Raw genomic sequence first — 19302 nt, 5'->3', positions numbered from 1 at the left:
CACAGCAGCAGGGACCCAGGTTCGATTCCCGCTTGGGTCACGTCTGCACGCTCTCCCCGGTCTGCGTGGGTTTCCTCCGGGTGCTCCCGTTCCTCCACCCATCCTGAAAGACGTGCGGTTAGGTAATTTGGACATTCTGAATTCTCCCTCTGTGTACCCGAACAGGCAGCCGGAGTGTGGCAACTAGGGGCTTTTCACAGTAACTTCATTGCAGTGTTAATGTAAGCCTACTTGTGACACTAATAAAGATTAATAAGCAGACTGGAAAGTAAATGAGAGAAAACTGTTCACATAAACATCAGCAAGAGATATTCTAGAAACGTTAGTGTAAAATCATAGCTGACACTTCAGTGCTGAGGGAAGGCAGCACTGTTGGAGGTTTTGCCTTTCAGTGAGACATTAAACCAGGACCCCATTTGTCCCCATCAGGTTAGATATAAAAGATCCTGGGTCACGATTTTGAAGAAGAACGAAGTTCTCACCGTTGTCCTGAGCAACATTTATCCCTCCATCGTTGATTATCTGTTGATTATCACTCTGATGTTTTTTTTTAAAAATGTTATTCTTCTCCTTTTTCACATTTTCTCCCAAATTTACACCCAACAATATCAATCAATCCCCAGAGCAATAACAACGATCCCTTCCTCCCACCAAACGCCAAACATTGGCCCGCATGTTAACATAAACAAATGACGAAAAGGAATCAGGAATCACCCATAGTCACCATTCACACACACCGCCCCTCTCCCCCCCCCAACCCTCCCAGCCCCCAAACCCCGAATGTTCAATGTGATCCAATTCTCAAATGTGCATAATGAATAACGCCCATGAATTGTAGAACCCCTCCATTCTTCCCCTCAGTTCAAATTTGACCTTTTCAAGCGTTAAGAATTCCAGTAGCCCCCCCCCCCCCCCCCCCCCCCCCCCCAATGCCAGGGCACAGGGTGGAGAGGTTGATCTCCACCCTAACAGGATCCGCCTTCGGGCAATCAACGAGGCGAAGGCTGCAACATTTGCTTCCGCACCCGTTTCCAACCCCGGCTGGTCCGACACCCCGAATATGGCCTCCCGAATCACTTTGATGTTGATGGGAACTTGCTGCATACGAGCTGGTCGCCACGTTCCCACAATGGCTACGCTTCAAAAGTACTCCTGAGTTTGTACTGGGCGCTATATAAATGCAAGTCTAAGGGACCACTGATCATGAATGAAAATTGTGCTTGGATTCAGAGAGAGTTGGAAATAGAGAGCAACAGACATTGAAAACCCTCAAATAGAAAAACTGTGCTGAACCTGGGGATTATCTTAGTTTCCAATGAATTTACTTTATTTTTAAATAAATTTAGAATACCCAATCAGTTTTTTCCAATTAAGGGGCAATTTAGCGTGGCCAATCCACCTACCCTGTACATCTCTTTGGGTTGTGGGGTGAGACCCACGCAGACACGGGGAGAATGTGCAAACTCCACACGGACGTTTGTAATGAATTTACACTACAGCAGCCACTGACAGGAGCAGGGTCATTGGCCAACGCGTCTAACACCTGGCAGCCCGGTGACTGGGCACTCCCCACTCTCTCCAGCAACCATGTCACCTGGAAGAGGGGAGGAAAGACTGAAAGAGGGAATTTGGATGCTAATCAATCCTCTCTGACTCCCTCAGATAATTGAAACCAGACCTAGGAGATCACATTGAATCTGCGTGTGTGAGCTTCAAAATTGAATACATTCCCTTGTGTTTCATAGCTCGGGCGGCACGGCGGTTAGCACTGCTGCCTCCCAGCGCTAGGGACCCGGGTCCGGTTCCGGCCCTGGTTCACTGTCTGTGCAGAGTCTGCACGTCCTCCCCGTGTCTGCGTGGGTTTCCTCCGGGTGCTCCGGTTTCCCCCCACAGTCCAAACACAGGCTGGTGAGGTGGATTGGCCATAATCAATGCGCAGGGTAACAAGGATAGGGTGGGGGTGTGGGCCTAGGTCGAGTGCTTTTTTGAAGGGTAGGTGCAGACCCGATAGGCCGAATGGCCTCCTTCTGCACTGCAGGGATTCTATGAATTTCTTCTGTTAAGTTGTGTTGGTAATTTTACACCATGCGAATACGCTAACCCTTTCCGTCACCCCAACCTTCTCCCCCTGCTAGGCTCCAGATCTATTCTTTGCAGCAGCAGACCGTTACCCCGTTGGCGGAAGCTGCATTTCTACACCCTGTCATCATCAAGTTTCTGTCTTTCTCCTTTCAGTAATGCCCCCTTCTCATTGGCTGCGGCATTGGCAAGGGCAACGACAAATGAAATCCTCCAGAGTGACCTCTCGGTTCTCCACTACGTGCCGAAGCTCCTGGATGGGACTGACGGGATCACACGTAAGTTTTTTTTTCCTATTTGTTCCTGCAATATGGGCATCGCTGGCAAGACCAGCATTTAGTTTCCATCCCTAATTGCCCCTCGAGAAGGTGGCAGGGAGCTGCCTTCCTGGCTACTCCAGTTCAGGGGGTGTCGGCACACCCACTGTGCTGTTCATCGATCATAGAATTTACAGTGCAGAAGGAGGCCATTCAGCCCATCGAGTCTGCACCGGCTCTTGGAAAGAGCACCCTACCCAAGGTCAACACCTCCACCCTTTCCCCATAACCCAGTAACCCCACCCAACACTAAGGGCAATTTATCATGGCCAATCCCGTGTCGCGTCTTTTCGTCCAACGACACTTCGTCCACGTCTTTTGGTCCAACGTCTTTTTGTCCGCACGTCTTTTGGTCCAACGTCACTTCGTCCAATTAACCAATTGCAAATCAACTCCGTATAAAAGCATTTAATTGATAGAAAGCAGGCACAATACAGCAAGTGAATTTAATTGCTAAAATGCAAGTAATTGATGAAATTCAAGTAAAATGCAAGCTTAAAATGCAGTTAAAAAGTTAAAAAATCAAAAAATGCAGTTAAAAAGATCTAAACTGATGAAATCCCGAAATTACTTAAAATTGATGTAAATTGTGAGCAACATTCCTCAATATCTATCCTTTAACGTGGCTCGTTAAAGGGGAGAGAACGATAATAACTATCCTTTAACGAGGCTCGTTAAAGGAAAGAGGCCGGTAATAAAGATCCTTTATTGTATATTATGTGCATAGAGAAGATTTCCATGTACAAAAGTTAAAGTGGAGTGGAGTGCTACTAAGCAAGTTACAAAAAGTCTTTGACAAAAAAAATCATCCAGCAAAAACACGTAAAAAGTCACAAAAAATCTTTGACAAAAAAATTCACCGGACAAAAAGACGTTGGACGAAAAGACGTGGACGAAGTGTCGTTGGACGAAATGACGTCGGACGAAAAGACATAGCACCGGCCAATCCACCTAACCTGCACGTCTTTGGACTGTGGGAGGAAACCGGAGCACCCGGAGGAAACCCACGCACACACGGGGAGGATGTGCAGACTCCACACAGACAGGAGGATTTTGACCCAGCGACAGTGAAAGAACGACGATATATTTCCAAGTCAGGACGGTGAATGCTCTGGAGGGGAGCCTCCAGATAGGGGGGGTGTTTCCAGGTATCTGCTGCTCTTGTCCTTCTAGATGGAGTGGTGATGGCTTTGAAAGGTGCTGTCTCAAAGGCTTGGTGAGTTCCTGCAGTGCAGCTTGTAAATGGTACACACACGGCTGGCTCTGTTCTTGGTGGTGGAAGGAGTAATGTGCTGCTTTGTCCTGGATGGTGTCGAGCTTCTTGAGTGTTGTTGGAGCTGCGCTCATCCAGGCAAGTGGAGACTATTCCATCAAACACGACAAAAGTGGAGCAGGTGTGGCAGGAAGGGGATGTGGGGAGTAGAATTGCATCTCTAAACCCCCCCGCCCTCTTTGAAGACGCTGCCTGAAGCCTAATTCTTTGAGCAGGACTTTTGGTCCCTGACCTAATGGCTCTTTGTGTCTCGGTGTTAAATTGTGTTTGATACTGTTCCTTTGAAGACCCCTGGGACATTACAATTCATCAAAGAATGGCATAAAAATTCAAGTTGGTGTTGAATGAGTGGGGAGGAAGAGAGGGATCTCGAGGGAGACCCCCTATCTCGAGTGACTCGTTACCTGGAACATTTTTCATTGGATCACATTAGCCACAAGGCACAGAAACAGGCCATTCGGCCCAACTGTTGATGCTCCACTCGAGCCTCCTCCCATCCCCCCTGGAGTCCCCTTAAACACATTGATACAATTCACCTCAAATACACCCTCAAGTCCTGAGTTCCACATTCTCACCATTCTCTGGATAAAGAATTTTCTCCCAAAATTCTGATTAGTATTTTATATCGATGGCCTCTTGCCCACGCTTGGAAACATTTTCTGGAATTTAGCGGACGCACCAAGGTTGTCGTCCAACTAACATCCCCCCCCCCCCCCCACCTCCCTCCCCTCCCCACCCCATGAGTAACCGGCAGCTCAGCAGTGCTCGCGGTGGCCAGCGTTGGAGCTGCACGTTGAATGAAGGCGGATGGATGGCCGTGTACCCTCAAGGTGAGGGAAGCCGGGCCTGGGAGCAACTGGGCTGGTCAGGGAAGGGGGCGGGGGAGAAGCAGGTGAGGGAGGGGGGTGAGGGGGTGCTGAGGCAGTCGCTGAGGGCAGGTTATGCTGGTGGGCGCAAACATGCTGTTTCTAATTTGTTCATGGGATGTGGCCATCGTTGGCGAGATCCGCATTTGTTGTCTGCCTCGAATTGTTCTTGAACTGAATGACTTGCTTGGCCATTTCAGAGGGCAGTTACATTGCTGTGGGGTCTGGAGTCACATGTAGGCCAGACCGGGTAAGGACGGCAGATTTGCCTCCCTGAAGGATATTGGTGAAGCAGATGGATTTTTACTACAATCAATAACTGTTGCCATGGTCCCCATTACTGAGACTAGCTTTTCAATTTTAGATTTTAATAATAATAATCTTTATTGTCACAAGTAGGTTTACATTAACACTGCAATGAAGCTACTGTGAAAATCCCCTAGTCGCCACATTCCGGGCCCTGTTCGGGTACACAGAGAGAGAATTCAGAATGTCCAAATTACCCAGCAGCACGTCTTTCGGGACTTGTGGGAGGAAACCGGAGCCCCCGGAGGAAACCCACGCAGACACAGGGAGAACATGCAGACTCCGCACAGACAGTGACCCAAGCCGGGAATCGAATCCAGGATCCCGGCGCTGTGAAGCAACAGTGCTAACCACTGTACTACCGTGCTGCCCTGTTGAATTCAAATTCCACCAGCTTACCACCCTGGTGTCAGAGCATTAACCCTGGCCTTTGGGTTACTCATTCTCTGACAAGCCCTGCCTGTTTGAACACAGCAGGATCCTACAGATAACCGAGTGTTTGAGTGGTTTATTGGTTGATGGAAGAATGTTGCCGAGGATACTCTGATCTTCTTTGGATAGTGAATTGGATCTTCCTCCGCTTGCCTGAATGGGCAGGAATGACTGGACCTGGGTAGCATTATTGCAATTTGACTACCCCTGCACCCTCCCAGCCCCACCTATTGTTAACAAAAAGAAATATCCAGAAGGAAACATCAAGCTGGATTTCCATTCCATGGCTCGGAGGAGGCATGATTCATCCTCCTGGCTGCTGTGCCACTGGGCTCCTGGCTTTGGTCTACTTTCAAGATGGCGGCTTCTGGGGATTGATGGATGGCTGGCATGGGTAGCCAATTAGGCTATGTGTGGGCACTCTTCACATACCACCTTGGTGTTCCAGCGCTCCGCCGATGTGGCCACAGTTGTAGTTTGATTGGTGATGACCTCCTGGTGGAAGGGGGCAAGGGTTGCCAGGGAATTATCCAGCAAAACAGCCAGCCTGGGAGCAGTGGGACGTGAGGTTCACATCTAAGGCTGCAGGCCATCCCATAAAAAGGCTTCCTCCCCCCCCACCCCCTCTGCTGTGATGGCCTGGCACTTGGCCACACATTTCATTCCATGTACAACTCCTGACAGGGCACCTTTGAGAAATTCTCACGTTGCCCACCTGCAGCAGCATTGCCCACATCTCCTACTGGGTTTGCCCACGGCCCACAGCCTCAAGCCCCCCCCCCCCCCCCATCTATTGGACAGGGCTCCAGGAGGAGATCTCTTAATTCACCGCCAGCTCCAATATCTCCTCCGGGTTCACACCACAAACACAACCTAGAAGTAAATCTCAGCCGTTTATGATGATTGTGAATCATAGAATCCCTAAAGTGCAGAAGGAGGCCATTCGGCCCATCGAGTCACCACCGACCCACTGAAAGACCTACCTAGGCCCACCGCCCACCCCATCCCTGTGACCCAGTAACCCCACCTCACATTTTGGACATTAAGGGGCAATTTAGCACGGCCAATCCACCTAACCTGCACATCTTTGGGCAGCGGGAGGAAACCGGAGCACCCGGAGGAAACCCACGCAGACGCGGGGAGAAAGTGCAAACCCCGCACAGACAGTCACCCGAGGTCGGATTCAAACCCGGGTCCCTGGCGCTGTGAGGTAGCAGTGCCAACCACTGTGCCGCCATGTCGCCCCTAAAGTGCATCCTTGAAGCACCATGGGGTATAACAGTGTGCTGTAGTTATTCAGTCTCTTTCTCTCTCTGTGCGCGTTCTCTCTCTCTCTCTCTCTCTCTCCCACTCTCCCCCTCTCGGAGATTAAGTGAGCCATGATTTACTGTATGATGTGGTGTTGAGTGAGTGCCAAGTGCACAGCTGGGGTGGCTTTCAATTAATTCAGCTGCATTTTCTTTGAAGAGTTTATTAAGCTGCGGTTATGGATTTCCCCCTAAAGGCGCTTAATCACGGTTTTTAAAAAAAGAATTTTATTGAGACAAGCTAGCTGCCCGAGTGGTTTAGTCAGCGAGGAGCTGATCATCATCAAAACTGAGAGCCCCAGATTAAAACCCTTTGCAAGGACGGGTTGTGGGATGGCCTGAGGTGCTGAGGCTAATTTGGTGCTTTTGAAGTTTCAGAAAGGTAGCAGCATGTGCGCGCACAGCAAGATCCCACATATATCAGTGAGAAAATGACGGTAACTTATCCTTGTTTCCGTGGCTTTGCCCGACCCCCCCCCCCCCCCCCCCCCCCCCCCCGGCCCTCACTGAGACACGACTGCTCCGGCTGAGAGTTCACACTCACAGATGTGAGTCCATGGTGCTGGAGAACGTCAAATACAGGTGCAGGTTAACGCACTCTTTTGAGGGCATTTTGGAGGGGGGGGGGAGTTATTGATTAGTTTCTTCTGTGCACAGAAGCCTCTAATTGATTCCGATTGACGAATCATGAATTAAAACCTGCCGATTAGGGCAGCTCGGTAGCATTGTGGATAGCACAATCGCTTCAGGGTCCCAGGTTCGATTCCCGGCTTGGGTCACTGTCTGTGCGGAGTCTGCACATCCTCCCCGTGTGTGCGTGGGTTTCCTCCGGGTGCTCCGGTTTCCTCCCACGGTCCAAAGATGTGCAGGTTAGGTGGATTGGCCATGATAAATTGCCCTTAGTGTCTCTTAGTGTTGGGTGGGGTTACGGGAATAGGGTGGAGGTGTTAACCTTGGGTAGGGTGCTCTTTCCAGGAGCCGGTGCAGACTCGATGGGCCGAATGGCCTCCTTCTGCACTGTAAATTCTATGTTGGTCTTTGATTTCTCCCTGGCACTCTGCGCCAATGCTGTGTCGAAAGTGGGTGAGTGCTGAGCTGAAGGCCCAGGGTGTATTGGGGGAAATACCCTGGGCAAATCGCAGGCCAGCCAGCAGCGTGCTCCCCCCCCCCCTCCCCTCCCCTCCCTTGGCCCTGTTCGACTCTCGCTGAACTGCAATCATTTGTTGAGAGGACATTTCATTCCCCTTTCGTCAATTCTCCGCAAATCCACCCGTTCAATTTATTTAATTAAACATTGATCACGTCCGACAGCAGGTAGTAAATTGTGCGCGGCTGACGTGCGCATTCTGAACGACCCTTTCAAGCTGTCACACTGGCTGGAACGAGACTGATCATATCCACCACCACCACTCGCAGATGGTATTGTGGAGTTGTGGGGAGGGGGGGGGGGGGGCACAACCTGATTGCCTGGGATGGGGGGGTTAGTGAGTTGGAAGCCCAAGCTCCATTCAGTGCAAATATTTAATTTTTTTTAAATTTAGAGTACCCAATTTAAAAAATTTTTTTGCAATTAAGGGGCAATTTAGCACGGCCAATCTACCTGTCCCGCACAACTTTGGGTTGTGGGGGTGAGGCCCACGCAGACACGGGGAGAATGTGCAAACTCCACACGGACAGTGACCCAGGGTCAGCATCATTCAATGCAAATAAAGCAAAATAAAACAGTAAGAAGTCTTACAACACCAGGTTAAAGTCCAACATGTTCGTTTCACACACTAGCTGTCGGAGCGCTGCTCCTTCTTCATTCACCTGAGGAAGGAGCAGTGCTCCGAAAGCTAGGGTTTGAAACGCACATGTTGGACTTTATAACCTGGTGCTGTAAGACTTCTTACTGTGCTCACCCCAGTCCAACGCCGGCATCTCCACATCAAAATAAAACAGGCAGTTTATCACCCCATCTTGAATTTCTCACTATTGCCCGAGGTTAAAATTACACCTCCCTCCGCACTGACTCTTACTGTACTGTATCGGCCTGTGATTCTATATCATTTGACTGCCCAGTGGACAATGACAATTCTCAGCTAACTCAACCAAGCGAACATCCGTCAGAGGGGAGGGAGCCTACTCATGGGAGTACTGATGGCTATTTGACCATTGGGAAGGCATCAGAGTGCTGATCGTGGCCAACAGCGGGAGAGAGTGACGGGAAACCCCTGCACTCAGCACATTTGTCCTTCACCTTACCCGGGGCCAATGCAACCTTTTAACACCCCCCCCCCCCCCCCCCCAAACCTCCCCAACATGTGAGATTAGATAGATCCACATGCACACAGCAGGAGGCCATTCTGCCCATCAAGCTCATTGGGCGGCACGATAGCACACTGGTTAGCACTGTTGCTTCACAGCTCCAGGTTCCCAAGTTCCATTCCCAGCTTGGGTCACTGTCTGTGCGGAGTCTGCACATCCTCCCCGTGTCTGAGTGGGTTTCCTCCGGGTGCTCCGCTTTCCTCCCACAGTCCAAAGATGTGCAGGTTAGGTGGATTGGCCATGATAAATTACCCTTAGTGTCCAGAAAGGTTAAGTGGGGGTTACGGGGATAGGGTAAAGATGTGGGCTTGAGTAGGGTGCTCTTTGTAAGTGCGATTCGATGGGCCGAATGGCCTCCTTCTGTTGATTCTATGATGTGATCTCTCAATTTCAGTTTGGAATTTTTCCACTGACTTCCCGCCACAACAGCATTTTCGGGGAGAGAATTCCAGAATTCCACTGGCCTTTGTGTGAAACCGGGATTCCTGACATCAGCCCTGAAAGGCCTGGCTCGACCATTAAGGCCCTTCCCACATCTTCTGGCCTCCCCCACCAGGGGAAGAGTTCCTTTCTGCCTGTCCTGTGTTAAATCCTTTAATCATCTTAAACACCTCAAGTAGGTGTCCAAATTCAAGGGAAAGGCAAGCCTGGTTTGTGCAGCCATACCTCATTATTTAACCCTTTCAGTTCTGGTGGTTCTGCACCGCGTCTCCAGCAAGACCAATTTAACCTTCCTGAAATGGCAGGGGGGGGGGATTTTCCGCGCATGTTGTGGCTGTTTCCAATGGGACTTTCCTTCATCCAGGGGGGATGATTCATACACTGTCTCACATCCAGGCGAGTGGAATTCTGGAATTCTGTCCCCCCTCAAAAGCTGTTGAGGCTGAAAGTCAATTGGAAAATTCCAAACTGAGATGGATAGAGTGTTGTCAGGCATGGGGTATTGTTGCTCTGTCTACTTGCTATAAATATAGCGGTCAATATGGTCGCCTTTCTTAATCCTAATTATGAGTGTACTTTCAGAGTCGCCAGGTATCTCCAGATACCGCCTCAAGGTTCAAACCGAATACCGATCAAAGAGTCAATACACCAGTTAGTTAGTTCAAAGTCAATACTGTTTATTTACACACACAGTAAGATCTACCCATGCACAAAGTACTACAAACTAAACTATCTCTAACGCTAACGCCTATACTTAACTTCGGGTGCCCACTCAGTCAGAGGAACAATGGCCGTTGTTCCAACCTGAGGCTGTAAGGTTAGAAGAGATAACAGGAGAACAGCTAAGGTCGTCCGTCTGGTAGTGAGCGTTGACCTTGAACTTACTGCTTCTGGTGATGCTGGTGGATGGGTCTCTCCGCTTCGAGAGCCGAATCCAAGAGACTGAATCTTTGTCGGGGGTTCCTTCTTGTACTTGGAGGGGCTTCACGCGCTTTTAGGCGGGCCTTAAACTTGGCCCCAATTAATTGGGCAGCTTCTTGATCATTGCCATCGATCTAAACCAATAAAGGGGTGGGTTCCCTGATGACTGGGCATGTCCTAGGTGGCCATTGGCCTTGCTTTGTTTGTGTCTTTTGGTTGGGGTAGTGGCGCCGGTCTGTCTGGAACAGTATCGGCTACCTGAGTATTAATCCTTTGTTCCTCCGAGATGGGCCATCAATATGTAAATCGACTCAGAGTTTCGATTCCGTCTGCTGACTGCTTTCCAATTCGATTCCCGTAACAGCCTCCCCGAACAGGCGCCGGAATGTGGCGACTAGGGGCTTTTCACAGTAACTTCATTTGAAGCTTACTCGTGACAATAAGCGAATTTTCATTTTCATTTTTCATTTTCAAATATACATTCAGGCTCTGTACCTGCTTGTTGCTTAGTATTGTCCATATTTCCCTAGAGTCTCTGCGAGTGTCCATGTTGTATACTGAAAGTGGCCATCCCAGATGGCTACAGCATTCTGGATTTACAAAAGCAAAATAGGGAACGTTATGATGGAGATCATCTATGATCTAATTAAATTCTAGCATGGGATCGATGGGCTGAATGACCTCCTCTTACATGCATGTATATCAATCTAATAAGACCATAGAAATAAGGAGAGGAGTCGGCTGTTTGGTCCCTCGAGACTGCTCCGCCATTCAATAGGATCATTGCTGATCCGACGTTCCGCACGTCCACTTTCCTGCCCTTTCCCTGTAATCCTGACTGATAAAGAATCTATCTATCTCGTCCTTAAATACACACAAGGACTATGTCCCCACAGCTCTCTGTGGTAAGGAATTCCAAAGACACTCAGTCCTCTGAGAGAAGAAATTCCTCCTCATCTCACTCTGAAATGGGCACCCCCTTTATTCTGAGGCTGTGTCCTCTGATCCTGGACTCTCCCAGGAGGGGAAAAACCTCATGTTGGGGAGGCTTGGAGGTTTATGGCCTTAACCTCCCCTAAACAAGGCGAGGGGAGATGGACTGAAGTTTGTGTGTGTGTGTGTGTGTGCGCTTGTATATGTATTGTTAGTCAGACCCAACCATTCTGGTGGCACAGCGCTTAGCACTACTGCCTTACAGCACCAGGGACCCGTGTTCAATTCCGACCTTGGGTGACTGTGTGGAGTTTGCACATTATCTCTGTGTGTGCGTGGGTTTCCTCTGGCTGCTCTGGTTTCCTCCCACAGTCCAAATATGTGCGGGTAAGGGTGATTGGCCATGCTAAATGTTTTTTTTTCCAATTAAGGGGCAATTTAGCGCGGCCAATGCACCTACCCTGCACAGCTTTGGGTTGTGGGGGTGAGACCCACGCAGACACGGGGAGAATGTGCAAACTCCACACGGAGAGTGACCCAGAGCCCAAAGGTTAGGTGGGGTTGCGGGTTGGGGCGGGCCTGTAGGCCTAGATATGGGTGCCCTTTCTTTCAAAGTGTCAGTGTAAACTAGATGGGCCAAATGGCCTCCTTCTGCACTGTAGGGATTCCATGATTCTCTGCGCTGGTCGATGCAGTTCCGTCTCCCAAACGCAGGTAGCTCTTAATCCATCAACGCTGTCAGCGGTGGGTCTGATCAACAATTTGCCAGCTTGGGGGGGGCAGCACGGTGGCGCAGTGGGTTAGCCCTGCTGCCTCACGGCGCCGAGGACCGGGGTCCGATCCCGGCTCCGGGCCACTGTCCGTGTGGAGTTTGCACATTCTCCCCGTGTCTGCGTGGGTCTCACCCCCACAACCCAAAGAGATGCGCAGGGTTAGGTGGATTGGCCACACTAAATTGCCCCTTAATTGGAAAAAAATAATTGGGCTCATTTATTTTTTAAAAAACCAGTTTTCCAGCTTAGGTGGTAAGATGTGAATGAACCAGTGACAGACCACCGAGAATATTCTCAAGGACGAGTTTCCAGGTCAAACAGCCCGACGCAGTGTTGCCTGGTAACTGACTGTCAGTTCACTGTGTGGGATGAGATGAAAAATGCTCCTCGTAATTCTGATGCCAATTGCATATTCTTCTCAAGGGCGAAACTGTGTTTTGAGAGCAGTGAAGTATTCGGTGCTCGCTGTAAATGAGGTTAAAACGGAAAGGCAGATTTGAAAGGCAAGATTACAACAAAACACTGCAGTAGAGACTGATGCCCTTTGTTACTGAGAGCATGAGTCCGGGAGAGATTGGAGAAGGAGACGGTGACTGATGACTGTTCCGACTGAGGTCAGTCTATGTGACTGCGATGTCCTCATTTCAGAACTGAAGTCCTTGAGACTCGTTTTCTGCAGTTCCATTTAAATGTTCAGAGTGGATATCCGCACGTTTGAACAGAGGAAACCTGGGTCGCCGATGATGAGCGAGGGGAGTGGGCGACGAGGGAGTCCCATGGATGGTGACAGTGCATCGCACAGAGCCAGCAGTGTGAGAGAGAGAAGCATCACTCAGGAAAGCTTAAGCAGAGGCTCCTTGACCCAGCCCCAGCATTCGATGAGAACTTGACTGATCTTCTTGCTAAATTCCCCCTTCCCGTCCGATCCCTTTATCCCTGTGCGCACGGTCCTTCCACCTGCATATACTGGGCGGATCATCAGCTAGAGAATTGCAAAGATTCACAGCTCCTCATTTCCCTCAGAAAAGACAGACCCATTATTACCTCATGTTCTAGATTCCCCAGCCAGGTCCCTCCCCCCCACAAAACAAAAGACTATTCCACTGGCCCAGGGACCAGTGTAGTGAACCTTTGGGGAGTGAACACTCATTTCTAGGGCAACTACGTCCTTCCTTGGGTACAAAGCACTCCAGGGGGGGTCTTAACAGTGCCTGCAATGCAACGGACATAGATGGTTTGGAGTTGGGGACCAAGGGCAATGTGTCCAAGTTTGCAGACGACACTAAGATGAGTGGTAAAGCGAAAAGTGCAGAGGATACCGGAAGTCTGCAGAGGGATTTGGATAGGTTAAGTGAATGGCCTAGGGTCTGGCAGATGCAATACAATGTTGTCAAATGTGAGGTTATCCATTTTGGTAGGAATAACAGCAAAAGGGATTATTATTTAAATGATAAAATATTAAAACATGCTGCTGTGCAGAGAGACCTGGGTGTGCTAGTGCATGAGTCGCAAAAAGTTGGTTTACAGGTGCAACAGGTGATTAAGAAGGCAAATGGAATTTTGTCCTTCATTGCTAGAGGGATGGAGTTTAAGACTAGGGGGGTTATGCTGCAATTGTATAAGGTGTTAGTGAGGCCACACCTGGAGTATTGTGTTCAGTTTTGGTCTCCTTACCTGAGAAAGGACATACTGGCACAGGAGGGTGTGCAGAGGAGATTCACTAGGTTAATCCCAGAGCTGAAGGGGTTGGATTACGAGGAGAGGTTGAGTAGACTGGGACTGTACTCGTTGGAATTTAGAAGGATGAGGGGGTATCTTATAGAAATATATAAAATTATGAAGGGAATAGATAGGATAGATGCGGGCAGGTTGTTTCCACTGGCGGGTGAAAGCAGAACTAGGGGGCATAGCCTCAAAATAAGGGGAAGTAGATTTAGGACTGAGTTTAGGAGGATCTTCTTCACCCAAAGGGTTGTGAATCTATGGAATTCCTTGCCCAGTGAAACAGTTGAGGCTCCTTCATTAAATGGTTTTAAGGTGAAGATAGATAGTTTTCTGAAGAATAAAGGGATTAAGGGTTATGGTGTTCGGGCCGGAAAGTGGAACTGAGTCCACAAAAGATCAGCCGTGATCTCATTGAATGGCGGAGCAGGCTCGAGGGGCCAGATGGCCGACTCCTGCTCCTAGTTCTTATGTTCTTAGCACAGACCCCTAGAGGCTAGATCAACAACTCGGTGATTGCTGCATTAATTTTGCAGAGCCGCCACATACCTGTACAACTCATGCAGCACACTGAGATGGTTTAATAGTTAATGTTGTGCCCTCTGCTACCTTGCGGGGCGGGATGGGGGGGGGGGGGGGCATGGAAGGGGGAGCATCAGATAGCAACAAGTCATTTCTCATCTTTGACTGAGTGTGAAGTCAAAGTTTTCTCGCCCTATCAAAGAAAGTAAATGAAGAACCCCAGCCTGAATGAATGAGCTCAGGATGGCCTGAATTGACCGACCAGTTTTAAGGCCATGGTTAAGATGCTGAGAGGAGGCCCGGTGTCACAGTGGGCATCATCCCTACCTCTTGAGCCAGATGTTCTGGGTACAAGTCCCACCCCAGGACCTGATGATCACAGAAGGTAGGTTTATAGCGGGGCCAAACAAGTTGAATGTCAACTTGTAAATCTTTCCCACACTTGGCAGCCGGGAAGCGCGGGAGATATTCCTGATCAGCCACATGATGGAAAAGATGTTGGAGCCTTGACCATCACTATCTGTAGCTCTGGACTACAATATGCATATACACGTTGCCACATCAACTCCAACTCCCTGAGTGACCCATAACACACAAAGGTGCCCATCACATGGTTTGTTATTAACTTATTGATGGTTGTCATGCCTACTGAGACCAATTCAGTTGGAAATGCCATGCAATAGGCAAAACCTGCTATTAGATTCATCCAACCTTTCTTGTTCAACTTCTAATCTCACCCAGGGGCCAAAGCAGGAGGATAGAAGCTATCCACTGGCAGCAACTGAAAGAGTTAATGAAGGGGACCAGCTTGAACTGGTCTCTGCTAGACCCTTTATTCAGAACATATAAATTCAGACGTTCTTCGTGACAAGAGGGGGTGTGGCGAGGCGGGGGGCGGGGGGGAGTGTGGCGAGGTGGGGGGGAGTGTGGCGAGGCGGGGGGGGGAGTGTGGCGAGGCGGGGGGGAGTGTGGCGAGGCGGGGGGAGTGTGGCGAGGCGGGGGGAGTGTGGCGAGGCGGGGGGAGTGTGGCGGGGCGGGGGGGAGTGTGGCGGGGGAGTCTGGCGGGGCGGGGGGGAGTGTGGCGAGGCGGGGGGAGTATGGCGAGGCGGGGGGAGTGTGGCGAGGCGGGGGGGAGTGTGGCGAGGCGGGGGGAGTGTGACGGGGCGGGGGTGGGGGTGGGGGGAGTGGTGGCGAGGCGGGGGAGTGTGGCGAGGGCGGGGGGAGTGTGGCGAGGCGGGGGGAGTGTGGCGAGGCGGGGGGAGTGTGTCGAGGCGGGGGGGGAGTGTGGCGAGGCGGGGGGAGTGTGGCGAGGCGGGGGGAGTGTGTCGAGGCGGGGGGAGTGTGGCGAGGCGGGGGGAGTGTGGCGAGGGGGGGGGGGAGTGTGGCGAGGCGGGGGGAGTGTGGCGAGGCGGGGGGAGTGTGGGCGAGGCGGGGGGAGTGTGGCGAGGGCGGGGGGAGTGTGTCGAGGTGGGGGGGAGTGTGGCGAGGCGGGGGAGTGTGGCGAGGCGGGGGAGTGTGTCGAGGCGGGGGGGAGTGTGGCGAGGCGGGGGAGTGTGGCGAGGCGGGGGGGGGGAGTGTGGCGAGGCGGGGGGAGTGTGGCGAGGCGGAGGGAGTGTGGTGAGGCGGGGGGAGTGTGGCGAGGTGGGGGGAGTGTGGCGAGGCGGGGGGAGTGTGGCGAGGCGGGGGGGAGTGTGGCGAGGCGGGGGGAGTGTGGCGAGGCGGGGGGAGTGTGGCGAGGCGGGGGGAGTGTGGCGAGGCGGGGGTGCGGGTGGGGGAGTGTGGCGAGGCGGGGGGAGTGTGGCGAGGCAGGGGGAGTGTGGCGAGGCGGGGGGAGTGTGGCGAGGCGGGGGGGAGTGTGGCGAGGCGGGGGGGAGTGTGGCGAGGCGGGGGGGTGGGGGGGGGGAGTGTGGCGAGGCGGGGGAGTGTGGCGAGGCGGGGGGGGAGTGTGTCAAGGCGGGGGGAGTGTGGCGAGGTGGGGGGTGGGGGGAGTGTGGCGAGGTGGGGGTGGGGGGGAGTGTGGCGAGGTGGGGTGGGGGTGGGGGGGAGTAGGGCCGAGGGTGGGGGTGGGGGTGGGGGGGAGAGTGGGCGAGGCGGGGGGAGTTATGGCGAGGTTGGGGGTGGGGATGGGGGGGAGTTCTGGCGAGGCGGGGGGAGGGTGGCAAGGCGGGGGGGAGGGTGGCGAGGCGGGGGGAGTGTGTCGAGGCGGGGGGGAGTGTGGCGAGGCGGGGGGGAGTGTGGCGAGGCGGGGGGAAGTGGGCGACGCGGGGGGGAGTGTGGCGAGGCAGGGGGAGTGGTTGGCGAGGCGGGGGGAGTTGTGGCGAGGCGGGGGGAGTGTGACGAGGCGGGGGGAGTGTGTCGAGGCGGGGGGGGGAGTGTCGCGAGGCGGGGGGAGTGTGGCGAGGCGGGGGAGTGTGTTGAGGCTGGGGGGGAGTGTGGCGAGGCGGGGGAGTGTGGCGTGGCGGGGGGAGGGTGTGCGAGGCGGGGGGCGTGTGGCGAGCGAGGGGGGAGTGTGGGCGAGGCGGGGGGGAGTGTGGCGAGGCGGGGGGAGTGTGGCGAGGCGGGGGGGAGTGTGGCGAGGCGGGGGGGAGTGTGGGCGAGGCGGGGGGAGTGTGGCGAGGCGGGGGGAGTGTGGCGAGGCGGGGGGGAGTGTGGCGAGGCGGGGGGAGTGTGGCGAGGCGGGGGTGCGGGTGGGGGGAGTGTGGCGAGGCGGGGGGGAGTGTGGCGAGGCGGGGGGAGTGTGGCGAGGCGGGGGGAGTGTGGCGAGGCGGGGGGGGGGGGGAGTGTGGCGAGGCGGGGGTGGGGGGTGGGGGGAGTGTGGCGAGGCGGGGGAGTGTGGCGAGGCGGGGGGGGAGTGTGTCAAGGCGGGGGGGAGTGTGGCGAGTGGGCGAGTGGGGGGAGTGTGGCGAGGTGGGGTGGGGGGAGTGTGGCGAGGTGGGGTGGGGGTGGGGGGAGTATGGCGAGGTGGGGGTGGGGGGGGGGGAGTGTGGCGAGGCGGGGGGAGTATGGCGAGGTGGGGGTGGGGATGGGGGGAGTATGGCGAGGCGGGGGGAGTGTGGCAAGGCGGGGGGAGTGTGGCGAGGCGGGGGGAGTGTGTCAGAGGCGGGGGGAGTGTGGCGAGGCCGGGGGGAGTGTGGCGAGGCGGGGGGAAGTGTTGTGGCGACGCGGGGGAGTGTGGCGAGGCAGGGGGAGTGTGGCGAGGCGGGGGGAGTGTGGCGAGGCGGGGGGAGTGTGACGAGGCGGGGGAGTGTGTCGAGGCGGGGGGAGTGTCGCGAGGCGGGGGGAGTGTGGCGAGGCGGGGGGAGTGTGTTGAGGCGGGGGGGAGTGTGGCGAGGCGGGGGAGTGTGGCGAGGCGGGGGGGAGTGTGGCGAGGCGGGGGGAGTGTGGCGAGGCGGGGGGAGTGTGTCGAGGCGGGGGGGAGTGTGGCGAGGCGGGGGGAGTGTGGCGAGGCGGGGGGAGTGTGGCGAGGCGGGGGGAGTGTGGCGAGGCGGGGGGAGTATGGCGAGGTGGGGGTGGGGGTGGGGGGAGTATGGCGAGGCGGGGGGAGTGTGGCGAGGCGGGGGAATGTGGCGAGGCGGGGGGGGAGTGTGGCGAGGCGGGGGGAGTGTGGCTAGGCGGGGGGAGTGTGGCAAGGCGGGGGGAGTATGGCGAGGTGGGGGTGGGGGGTGGGGGGGAGTGTGGCGAGGCGGGGGGGGGTGGGGGGAGTGTGGCGAGGCAGGGGGGAGTGTGGCGAGGCGGGGGGAGTGTGGCGAGGCGGGGGGAGTGTGGCGAGGTGGGGGGAGTGTGGCGAGGCGGGGGGAGTGTGGCGAGGCGGGGGAGTGTGGCGAGGCGGGGGGGAGTATGGCGAGGCGGGGGGGAGTATGGCAAGGCGGGGGGGAGTGTGGCGAGGCGGGGGTGGGGGTGGGGGGAGTATGGCGAGGTGGGGGTGGGGGGTGGGGGGAGTGTGGCGAGGCGGGGGGGAGTGTGGCGAGGCGGGGGAGTGTGGCGAGGCGGGGGGAGTGTGGCGAGGCGGGGGGAGTGTGGCGAGGCGGGGGTGGGGTGGGGGGAGTGTGGCGAGGCGGGGGGAGTGTGGCGAGGCGGGGGGAGTGTGGCGAGGCGGGGCGTTTATACTCTGTCGCCTTTCTAATTTTTTCACCCTGTTGGAAGTGGTTTGTGCTGTTCTGCAGGGGAGGAGGTGAGCTGTTAGTGAGTATGTGGTAAGTGGTCAAGACCTATTTTCCAAAGTTTTAAGATCATGCTGGAGTTTGTGATAAGATTAATTAATATCTTAAAGAAAAAAAAAAATCAAAACTAAAATAATTAAGTAATTAATTAAAACTCATAACGTTGGCAGGAGATGTGGTGTGTCACATCTGCAGCATGTGGGAACTCCTGGACGCCAGTGTTATCCGGGGAAGCACACCTGCAGTATGTGGGAACTCCTAGACACCAGTGTTATCCAGGGGACGCACATCTGCAGCATGTGGGAACTCCTGGACACCAGTGTTATCCAGGGGAAGCACATCTGCAGCATGTGGGAACTCCTGGACACCAGTGTTATCCAGGGGAAGCACATCTGCAGCACGTGCCTGCAGCCTGGCTCAGTCATTAAGCTGGAGGCTGAGCTGCAGACACTGCAGCACATCAGGGAGGACGAGAGTTACCTGGTCGGTCACTTTGTTTCACGAGGCGGTCACACCCCTTAGGATAGTATCTTCCAGTTTGTAAAGTGATCAGCAACAGGAGGGGGTGACTGAAGCTGAGGCAGGTGAGGACCCAGGGGGCAGGAGTGTCAGCTTCTGCAATTGACCAACAGGTTTGAGGTTCTCTCAGCTTGTTTGGATGAGAATGGGGGCTGGGGGTGGATGAGCTGAGTAACCATGACACCGTGGAAACAGGAGGCCATTCAAGTGGGGGAGCACATAAAGTAGTGGTAGTAGGGGACAGTATCACAGAGTGATTGGCACTGTTTTTTTGTAGCAGGGGGCGAGAGTCCAGGTGGCCGTGTTGCCTCCCCAGTGCCAGGGGTTCGGACATCTGCTGCCGGCTGGAGAGGAACTTGCAGTGGGAGGGGGGAGGGTCCCGTTGCCGTATTCCATGTAGGTAGCAATGACATAGGCAGGACGT

General features: G+C 54.1%; 1 protein-coding gene across 1 annotated transcript in view; it reads left to right on the top strand.

Annotated features, from left to right (window-relative positions):
* ppm1e (protein phosphatase, Mg2+/Mn2+ dependent, 1E) overlaps nucleotides 1–19302 on the top strand; it is a 68034-nt gene that overhangs the window by 19105 nt on the left and 29627 nt on the right. Inside the window, exon 3 of the mRNA XM_038813121.1 lies at nucleotides 2136–2357. Coding sequence (XP_038669049.1) covers nucleotides 2136–2357 — 222 coding nt within the window. The remainder of the gene's footprint in view (nucleotides 1–2135; nucleotides 2358–19302) is intronic.

The sequence above is a fragment of the Scyliorhinus canicula genome, chromosome 12 (genome assembly GCF_902713615.1).
Source record: "Scyliorhinus canicula chromosome 12, sScyCan1.1, whole genome shotgun sequence".
NCBI lineage: Eukaryota > Metazoa > Chordata > Chondrichthyes > Carcharhiniformes > Scyliorhinidae > Scyliorhinus > Scyliorhinus canicula.
The sequence above is the reverse complement of the archived record's forward strand: the minus strand, read 5'-3'. Positions and strand labels throughout refer to the sequence as shown.